The sequence below is a fragment of the Copadichromis virginalis genome, linkage group LG16 (genome assembly GCF_057382275.1).
Source record: "Copadichromis virginalis isolate Kocher_CV1m ecotype Utaka linkage group LG16, C_Virginalis_male_GT1.1, whole genome shotgun sequence".
Lineage (NCBI taxonomy): Eukaryota > Metazoa > Chordata > Actinopteri > Cichliformes > Cichlidae > Copadichromis > Copadichromis virginalis.
The window spans coordinates 8389239-8400711 of NC_140633.1; the positions used below are offsets into that span (position 1 = coordinate 8389239).

Here is an 11473-nt window from a genome sequence, read left to right on the forward strand (position 1 = left end):
TTAATTCATTAAACAAATAAGAATGGCTGTTTAATTAAATGTGAAGCCTAAGAGTGAGAGGAAGATTTACTACTACTACTACTACTACTACTACTACTGTGTACAGCGACCTTGAGTGTTTTGAAAGGCGCTTTCAAATAAAATGTATTATTATTATTATTATTATTATTTAGGGATAAAAAAAACCCACAAAGCCCTGACAAATATTTAAAGATGAATCCGTGAGCTGATGATAGATTTCCTTACAGGCCACTGAAAACCAGTGTCAGACAGTTTTTATTAAAATGTGGCAGCTCAGACAGAACTTAAATTCACATTCTCTGGTTTCAGAAACAGGATTCCTGACTCCTCTTCCTTCTCACTCTTGGCTGTATGTGATGAAGCAGGGAAATCACAGATTCTATTAAAATTTTGCTCAATGATTAAATAAGCAAATGACATAAATCATACACTAGTGTCAATCTGCCAGCAGTATGTGTGTGTATGTTGAATATTTTAATGTGTAAACATGAAATTCTAAGTACAAACAAAGAAAGCCATGTCAGTCATCCAACCCTATTTTTGCAAGTTCATGCTGGAGACTAAAAAACATACTTCAGCAGACTTCAACTACTTTTTAAGTAAATACCCAATATACTTGAATTTACTTATAAATGGGAAATGGACTGGTACCTATAAGCATCTTTCTCCTCAGTTTTAAGTGCTCAAAACCCCTTCATTCTCATTCACCCAATTACACACAGTTATACAGTATTTCTTTTCCCAAATCTATACTTAAGCACTTATATCCAGAGATGGGCAGTAACGCGTTACTTGTAACTTTAAAGTAAAGTAAGGGATTACTATTGCAAAAACGGTAATTAGATTACCATTACTTTCCCGTAGGAACACTGCGTTACTAAAACCGTGATTTTTTGCGAGAATGTCTCACGACAGTGACGTAAGCGAGTGCACCGTTAGTGACAACAGCTGTGTGCAGATCAACAATGGATCACATATCGATTGTGGGAGAGAGTATGAGCGTGCAGCGTTTAAAGCGTGGAAGTACTGACCTTACTTTGAGTTTGATTCCATAAAAAGTGACAAAAACATTAGCGTCCATCGTGCGTGGGAAGAAAACTTCTTTTTACAGCGAAAAAAACCCCCTAAACTTCCAAGCAAGTACCGAGTGCGCAACGACGTAATGGGAAACTCACAGAGAAAGTCCCGGATTCTTCAACTGACCGCTGTGGCACACCTGCACCAGGGTAAACCTTCGCCTACCGCGGTGCTGCTTAATAGGTGAAAATAGAGCAACAGGACCGCTGAGTCTTTGACTTTATTTATGTTCTGCTGTGTTTTACTTGCATCTATTTGAAAGACTGAGTGTAAACACAAAAAATATTTTATTTTATGTGCTGGAATGTGCAGAAAATAGGTTTAAATGTTAAACTAATTTCTTCCAGTCAGAGAATGTTGCATAGCCTATAATTACATTTTTGCTTGATGCATAAAGTTAAAAGATTAAAACTGATAAAACAAGTTAAAAAAAGAGATTTTTCCATTTGATTACATTTTGTATGATGGATTATGTAGAAAAAGTAGAATTGGGCTGACAGATCTATCACTTTATCACCTCTTCAGGTTGTAAATCGTGTTTTTAAAAAGTAACTAAGTAACTAAGTAATTAATTACTTTTGAAAATAAGTAATCAGTAAAGTAACGGGATTACTTTTTTGGGAAAGTAATCAGTAATTAGTTACTGATTACTTTTTTCAAGTAACTTGACCAACACTGCCTAACATTCACACACATACTCACACTCCCTAAAGATATGTCATAGGCAACTCGGGGTGGACACATGGACAGGAAGAGCCAGTACGGTGACCCAGAGAGGTCAAACACACTACACACTGTCTTCCTCCCCTCACCCGAACCTGAACCCAGCAGATGACTGCCCGTCCCTGAGCCTGGTTCTGCTAGAGGTTTCTTCCTGTTAAAAGGGTGTTACCTTACAAAATAAAGCGCCTTGAGGCGATTATATAAATAAAATCATAATGAACATCAAGAAAGCACATGCAAATAGAAAATACTGCAAAAGCACATGAAAAACAATGGAAGTGTTTCGCAGTGACAAAAACGTGATGGAACAGCTTCAGAAGTGACAGATACCAAAACATGCAAAGGACTGAGACATGCTGAAAAGAAGTGTGGGATCATTGGTGTTGTGAGGGAGAAAAATATGCAGGCAAAGTGCGTTCTGATCACATGACTATAGATAATTAGCTACTATTAGTTGTTTACTGCAGCTGTTTCATCAAATGATTTTCTCCCCTAACCACTTCCATTGTTTAAGTTACAGTGTGTTTGATACGGTAAGCCAGGAGATCAAGCCACTGACATCCCAAAGACAACCTGCTCCACCACCTGAGCCACAGTTACCCCAAACCCATCAGCTTAAATTTATAGCAAACAACCTTCTTTTTTTTTTTTTTTTGCTTAGTGTTTAAACTGGCTTACACATACCTAGTGTTCATGGTCACGTATTATGGGTTTAAATGCATGTTAGAATAGATTTGAGACTTCTACCCACCCCACCCCTACATTTTCTGTTGCTTTGAATACTTGATCCCAGGCATTTCAACTCATTCGTCTTTACTGCTTTTGCTTCTTACATTGCCATTTTCATCTCTTATTCACACACGTATTCCGGCTTGTTTGTACTGACGTTTGTTCCTCTTCTCTCCAGTGCATACCTCCACCTTCATCTCTCCAGGCACTCTTTGAACTGCTCCTCACCCTCACTATAGATCACAGTATCGTCTGCAAACATCATATTCCTCCCTGACCTCATCTGTCAACCCGTCAAACACCACTGCAAACAAGGCTCAGAGCTGATCACTGATGTAACACCACTGCCACACTGAAAAGCTCACACCTCACCCCTTTCTCGATGTCCTCGTACATGTTGAAACTTGGATAATCATGATTATTAAACTGACATGCTACCATTTTATTAGAAATAGAACACTAAACACAACGCAGTCAAGCAGATTGAAAATACACACAATACAATTAATACAATTAACAATAGGATATATAATCTTCAGTATCAGTTTATTGTGACATAGCAAGTGTTTACAAAAGAGTGACATAATGCCAGAGTAACAGCACTTTGAAATAATGGGCTGGTATAGTTTTATAATTTGACAATGTTTAAACAAACAGTATTGAATTCTTCATCTGGCAACCCCGTCTATACAAGGTACCGTATGATACATGGCATTTTCAATTGATAACTTGCAAAAGTGGCAATATACAAACTCATCACATTAAAAGTTAGAAAAAATGTCATTATTACTGTTCTAGAAATCCTGTTTATATATACACACCTTTACACACATGGATATCGTTCTGTTACATGCACAAACGAGGCCCGTTGTTACAAATTATTCTGGCACACAAACAGAAATCAAAACAATTATCGTTTAAAAGATATTGTGTAATCACATCACAAAGTTGAGCTCACCATATCAAATCAACAGAAAAGAAAGTTATTACTAGATTATTTTTTTTTTAATATAAGCACCACTGAAAGTTTGAATTACAAAGGGGTTGACTTTCTTGCATTTCCTCTCTGTCGCATCATAATGGCACTGGTATCTAAAAGTTGTCACTGCTACCAATCCCTGAACACACTGTTAGAGCCCTGGCACTCACCATGCATTTATTACTAAATACAGATTTTTAGCCCATTTATGGTTTTCTCGATCATCAGACTTTATCATCATCATCCCCTGGAGTGCAGTACAAGAACATTATTTATGACTTTACGAATTCTACAGATTGCTTTAAATCAAAGTCCGCACTCTGTTGTGCAAATGTGTAGATGAAGAGCGGGAAGCATTTGAAAGCTCTGAACAAAGCTTTCAAATGCTTCCCAAATGCTAATAAGTGGACCAAACGACTTGTTGATGAGTATAAAGATCACAACCGTGGGCTGAAGGACATTTTTTAAATTTCCCTTTCTAGCTTTTGAAGTTTTCATGTCAGCATCTTTCCTACTAAAAATGCCTCAAACTTTTCATTAGAGAGGATTGCAGTAATGTTCTGGTTGAAATGAATGAAAGATTGAATTGACATAAGAAAAAATAAAAACTGTGCTTTAATTTCTTAACTTAGACCTGCTGGAGGTTCTGCTCATTTAGAATGATTTTCATAACAAATTATGTCACAACAATATAATATAACATTTGTTTGAACAGAAACAGTTGATATACATATCGTATCACTGCTAAAACTCCCCACTATGTTCTGTTAAAACAAATATTGCTTTCTTATGAAATACATTTTATTTTGAAAGTCACCCTAAACAATGGGAAAGATATTCTCAAATTCCATGAGCATAGACAAAAGATATGTTTAGGAAACCTAATAAAGTTTTCCAATGACAAAATTGTGAAGCTGATATATCTTGTGGACCCCAAATGCTTCTCAACAGACTTGTTTTTGTCTACAAACACTACTGATCCTAAAGAACACTCCAAAATATAACATCTCCATTGAAGGCCTTTTCTCATACACTAGCTGCCATGACGGTGGTAGGCCCGGTGGATAACATGAATACACACATACATTTCTTTCAATTATACACTGATATATGTTACAAATATGCAAAGTTGATTTTCATACAAGCCATAAGAACATTTTTTTCCATATCAAACAAACAGAAATACATGAGTTCTACACATGCTGTAGAGTCTATGTACAGTAATATAAAAAAATAAACACACAAATACATACACATATCTGTTCAAAAACCACACACAGTCCCACAAAGTGATCTCCTCTCAATGGAGTGTACATCTTCACGGGTTATTAGAGTTAAACTCATGTTACTGTAGCCGTTATCTTCTGTAGAGTTCACCAAGGATCCAATCTGCTACATATCCAGAAATGACCCGCAATCTTGTGGTGTCACAATTCAGATTTTACCATCATTTAACAGACACTGCAAAATGGAAATAAGATTAAAGAACAAAACAAAACAAAAGTTTGTCGCTTGTGTTACTTGGGTTTGCTTCCTTCTTCTTTTAATCCTCTAAAATTTTGTTGTGAGAGCATTTTACGCACCAAATTAAGAGCGTGCATTGGCAAATGCAACACTTTAATAATTTAAACCATGAATATACCTAATGTCTAAAATTGAAAATTTTCCTTAAGCTAATGAGTAAAATGTTCCCAGAATTACTAGGAATCATTACTAAAACTATAAAAACTTAGTCTAGATTGTAACAAAAATAATCTGCCTTTAAAACAGTGCTAATGATCTTTCGGGAGTAGCGACAATCGTCATGAGAAAAGAAAGCATTGAATAGAAAATTGTAATATTACCATTTCATTATATAACACATACGACTGCGGCAATCAACTTTCTGCTTGCACCTACGTAGCTCCACTTTCTTCCTTTTTGGCAGTTGGTAGCATCATTACAAATATTTAGAAGACAAAAAAGGATTGTTTGTGCCTAATTAGCTGTAGAGTCCCCTTTACAACGTGGTTCACATAAACGAGTGGATCAAGTAGAAATTCATGTTTCATTCAAAGCCTTTAACTGCAACTGACTGGGTTTGCCTGGTACAGCAACATATTGGCTATTTTCCAGAAAGTAAAAAAAAAAAAAAGTACAGCTGGAAAAATATCAATTGACAAGATAATTTTATATGTATATAAATAAAATAAAAAAACAAATCAACCAATGCCCCCCCCTTCTTTTTAAAACAAGCTTTGTGTTCTTGTCAAAGTTTTGGCGAGTAAACATTTTCAAAGCTGACTGCCTTCAATGTGATCTTGCGCCACTGCAACAAAACCTTTTTTGGCAAGTTTCTATTGACTCACATATTAGGACACAGTGAAAATAGTTCTTGCCTTACAGTTTGATATTAAACCAAAACCACTGGGCAAATTAAACAGCAAGCGACAGCTACAACAGTGACACTCCAAGGCCAACTTAAAGATGGCATTATTGCTTACATAGTAAATGCAGGACTCTACGGGAGTCCAGTGAGGCCAGAAAATAAACTGTTTTTCAACAACTGAACCTTGATTCAAGTAAAAAAAACAAAAAAACAAACTTGAACTTGGAAGAGAGATAGTAAAAGTTAGTACCTCAGTAAACCATTATGAATGATTTGCATCTTCAAGTTGGTCTGGAAGTTGAACCATTTACTCAAAGAAAAAACAAACAGAAAACAAAACAAGCAGATATCAGGATTTCTTCTTCTTCTATGAAGCAACATTAGACTAAATGATCTGGGCATCAGCCAAAACTATGACAACTCAGGCTCGTACACAAAGCAGCATGTTAACCACTGTCATATGCTTGTCATTGCGATCTGTATTGTAATTGCCTATGAAGTATCAGTTAGCACTTTTGCAGTTTTTCTCATCAGACCTTGATAACAGTACACAACTTTTGTTTTTTAAATTTATTGTAATAACAGTCTTCTGGATTGAGCCATTTTGTTGGGGTGGGGATAAAGACCAGGCAAGGGCAAACCGGAAGGCCAGGTGGACAGAAACAGTCAAAGCATTTGAAAGGTATTGAAATGCTACTTGGCCCAGTGTGGTGTTCAGGAGTGCAACTACTCTGATTTATGGCAGTAAAGGTCTTTAAGGGCTTTAAGTTCTTCAATTAGTGTCTTGTTTTGGTTCTCCAGAACGGCCACTCGGTTCTCCAGACATTTAACATATTCCTTCTTCTTCCTGCGACATTCACGGGCCGCCTCTCTGTAGAAGGATAAGACACAATTTGGGTTTTTGTTTCCTTCTGCATGTTGGATTTGATGGGTACTCATTAGCCTCCTTTCTAATACCTGCAATGTGAACACTTCTCAAATGTACCAAACTCTGGGCTGAAACATACTCACTACTATGAATCACTATTAACTTGCTATGAATACCCTGCGATTCCTGGTGCTTGCAGCCGTAGAAATGTATTTGAAGAAACTGCAAAGACATTACAAAACAAACAAACACAAAAACACACAGTCCTCCTTTTTTATACCTGTTCTTCATGAGGCGGACCTCGCGTTTTCTGGTGACCTCCTCAGTGGCACCCTGGGTCGGAAGAGCAGGGGACGAGGCCATGACTACCCCGGGAGCAATGGTGCTGGCAGGGGCTGCTCGGATCTGATAGGCCTGAACGTCACCTGAGGCAGCTAACAGGAAAATTTGACAGAAAGCAGATGTTTAATTTGGCCTCTTAATGAACCTAGTTCATTGTTTAACTATCTTGTTTACTAACGATGAACATCCAAATGTTTTTGTCTTTGCTGCCAAAGACAAAAGAATGCTTTGAAGAATGGCTGTGCTCATGGATAATAGACTGCCACTGTTACCTTGGACCACCACCTGGTTGCTGGGAACCAGTATCTGCTGGCCGTCACTGGTCTGTGCATACTGCAGTATGGTGGCACCAGGCTGGGCTGCTGCTGCATTGGTCATAGTCAGAGTCTGAAGGCCCTGTACTCCATCTGTGCCATTATTGGCCAACTGAATGGCTCCACCCTGTGTGATTGCAACTATTTGAGGGACAAATGAAAGGGGAGAAAAATAAAAGGACAGAAAACACATTATAAATTTGTTTCATTCTTATCGTTCTTCGCTCCCCAGTCTTCCCATAAAGAAAACATTGTGATGAATGTGCTGTGAAGTTGTTATTGTTTCTTTTAGAGTCTTGCGCTTAATCAAACATGAAGCATCAAACTGTATTTCTGTGATGAACTTGCACAAACTGTTAAACATTTCTTGGACTGCCCCACAAACAAAACAATTAGCTAAACAGGTCAGACTCATTGTCTTCCTCGATGTGATGAATATGTGGAATATTAACTGCCCTTTACTTTCTTAACCCAGTTTAAGTCATTTAAAAATGCTTTAAACTGCACTGAAAACATAACATATTTTAATCCTAGTGTGATCTCCCTCAATATGTTTACATTTATATTAAGTAATCAAGGTTTTTGTATTACTGGGGAGATCATTTAAGACTTCACATGAAGTAGTGAGGTTGATGGTTAAATTGCTTTATTTATTATAAATATTTTATATTTTAATTCCTAATTATATTCTTTTAATTACTAAAATAACTTAACATAATTTAATTACTGAACCAAATGTCACTTACTGTATTGGCCGCTGCTGGTCTGGTAGATGGGTGTCGGGACAGTAACAGTGGTGATTGCAGGTGTGGCGGCAGCAGCAGATGAGTCTTCTTCGGCCTTTTCTTCCTCGATACGAGGGACAGCAGGTGCATCAGACGAAAGGTCGTTCAGAATTTTCCTGTTAGGACACGCAGAAGTGGATTTACTGTCAATCCTAGTTATCCATATAAAATAATGTATCAGCCTTAGCATGAGCGTTAAGTCAGGGCAAGCGAGACAGCCAGTGCCCTGTGAAATCTAAAAATAGACATCAGCTACCAAAGTGAAAGCAAACTCTCTCTTTAAACATCAAACAGTGTTCTGTTCCATAAAGCATCTTTCACTGCTTATTTGTATCCTTCCTGTAAATATTAATGCAGTAATATTACATTATTACAATTGCTCCCATGAAAACATAATTTGGTATACTACTACTACTTGTTACATTACATTTGGATTTAACTTATTTGTCTCATAATAAACCTTTAACAATATAAATCTGAGGCCACACACCAACACAAATCCTAATGTGGACACACATATGACCTTTTATTTAGAATTTAGGTATAAAAACAAAGCAATCAGCACAAAGCAAAGGTGAAAATCAGCACAAAGAGACTTTAAGGCATCACAGTGAGTCTACTTTAGAAACAAATAGAAAATGAGGCTGCAGCCTGACTGCTCATCACTGCCTTTGTTAGCTCTTCAAGTTCAGGATCTGGCTGCTGGACTGGGGTCTGCATTCATTCAGTTTTAACATCATTTTGGGTTCTAGGCTAGGTTAACGTTAGCACACTGACTATGTAGATGCTTGCAAGGAGCTTGGTTTTATCACCGTAATGGAGTTGTTTCTGTCCGGGATGCAGTTTGCACTTTGCACTCGTTTTTGGGGGAATACAAATAAAAGAAATGCCCATATCCATGCTGTAGGCACACCAATATCCCCCCCCCCCCACACACACACACACAAACTAAAATTAGCAGATTGTATTGCAACCAATATGCACAATTTTATCAATTTTATCAAGCAAGAAGAAATGTAACTTTTGGGAACTACTTCTCGATTCCTGAAATTTACAGAGCCAAATGAAAATGGTTTAGTGGCCATCTGACAGTTTTCCCCCAAAGCTTTAGACTCGTCTGTGGCATAACACCACTGTCTTGAATGTCTTAATTACCTGTATGAGGGGCGCCGTGACAGAATCTCTCTGCGCTTCTGAGAGTCGGTCACACTGTCTACAGACTCCTGCGAATCCTCGCTTTCTGCTATGGTGGAGATCTGGAGCATCAATCAAAAGAACAAGACATTAATCAACACTTCATGGCTAATGATCTTGTGCTAAGGCTGAATAAAAAGACAGTACTGCTCAAGCTTCACCTGTACGGCTTGGACCTGTGGGGACTGGATTACAGATGGCTGCGCAGCCTGGATCACACCGTGGACCTGAACCGTCTGTCCGTTGGGCAGCTGTACCAGTGTTACTGTGGGACCTGTTGCTGAAGCATGTCCTGCTGCCATGGACACCTAAATTCAGAGGTGATATGACTGAGCTATCACATGCATTTTAACACACTTCAAGATGGGCACTGAACGCACTGAAAGTAGGGGAAATTGTGTCAACATCATCTTCATCACGTGATTGATACCTGCGCCAAAGTAGCAATCTGTGCCGGGGTGATCTGCTGGTTCTCCGTCTCAGTCACAGCAGTCTCTGCCCCCTGCTGAACCTCTGCTGCTGACTCCATCTTCATTGGCTAACCTGATGTTGTAACCTGGGTACAGATTTGAATGAACGTGTTAAAACGAAGCTTTTGGGGAGCTGCAGCAAACGACTCGCCAGGTGTCAGAAGCTGACTGAAGCTTAGAATATGTTTGAATTTAAACTTCCACTTAAATAAAAACACCAAACTAGATGACTCAGAATGAGTCACCAAGGAGTCAATAACAGTAAACATAACAACAGTTGTCAACCACTGGCCATCTGAGTAAAGAGGTTTAACATACTATCATTCTCTTAAAAAAATATGGCTTTTATGATGCTAATCATCAATAATAAAATCTCCTGGAGCTTCTTCTATACCTGTGCAATGTTCTGGTATTTAAAGCCCGCACTGCTTTACAATAAGCTGAAGGCATTTGTCGTCATCATGTCTGAATGTAAACCCTGGTCACTTTTCTGTAAAGGCAGAACTGCAATTACTTACTAGGTCAGACCTTAAAATAATTCTGCATGAATTTAAACACAGCATACCTCTGAGAGAATGGCGTCACAAAGCTACTACTCTTCTGCTTCTCTACGAGTTTGTCAGCTCAGCAAAAGACGACTGCTTTGGGTAACAGCAGCAAGAACAGAAAAGGCCAACAGGGTTTTCAGCTCTCATGCTTTCAGTGTAGCGTCTGCTTTCAGTCGGTTTCACAGTCTCACATTTCCCGAGCTAATCTAAAAAAAAAAAAAAGACTTTTCTCCCTAAAATTTAAGCACAATACATTTTAAGTGGTTCCCCTGCAGGTTTCTGTCATTCAACTTATTCACATTACTACAAATGTAAATATTGTAAAATATAACTTTACAGTAAAATGTTAAAAAGGTTTTTGAGTTAGTTCAGCTGTTTATAACATACCAACAAACCCAGAGCAGTAACTTCACTGTTCATATATGAGAAATTCAGCCCCAAACAAAGACAGGATTGATCAGGATCTAACAGCAAAAAAATCCGACTGTGTCTTCACGTCCAGGAAGGTGAGTTTGGAGCTGAGCAGTTAGTTGAAGATGAATCAAAACTGACATTCAGAACCTCTGATCAGGGTTTTTATTATTTTAATTCCATTAATACTTTTATGTACTATCCCCTTTCAAACATACTACTGTGTTGTCACGTAACTTTGCCCACTCAGTCGGCTGAGTGTTTGACTGGAGGAAAAGTCAAACACTCAGCCGACTGCACAACTCAATCAGTTTGTGCCAAATAACAATGCTGTGTCTGTTATTTGCTCACATTTTTGGCTTTAGTAAAAACAACATCAGAATAAAACTGAAAACTGCAGGAAAAATAGTTTCAGTGACTAAAAGTAACACCGCATATCTGCTACAACACTTGGCACACATTCATATAACAAACATGACCTGGATGCATTGGGAAATAACTGAATATTCATTCCCCTGGAAAGGTTGTTTTTACCATGTCATTACTCTGAAAACACCCACAGACAACACTGCTTCACAACAAGGCCTTACTCTCCCGACGCAGGCACGACACTTTATCTCTGCTCTGTTCAGAGTGAGCAGAGG

General features: G+C 38.1%; 1 protein-coding gene across 1 annotated transcript; it reads right to left on the bottom strand.

Moving 5' to 3' along the window:
* Window positions 1-6321: 6321 nt before the first annotated feature.
* creb1b (cAMP responsive element binding protein 1b) lies at window positions 6322-10065 on the bottom strand. The gene is made up of 7 exons (XM_085435121.1): window positions 9831-10065; window positions 9562-9708; window positions 9362-9462; window positions 8168-8322; window positions 7380-7562; window positions 7046-7199; window positions 6322-6768 (listed from the first exon to the last, which is right to left on the bottom strand). The coding sequence occupies exons 1-7, from the start codon at window positions 9933-9935 to the stop codon at window positions 6624-6626; spliced, it is 990 nt and encodes a 329-aa protein (XP_085291247.1). The 5' UTR covers window positions 9936-10065; the 3' UTR covers window positions 6322-6623.
* Between the last annotated feature and the right edge of the window lie 1408 nt (window positions 10066-11473).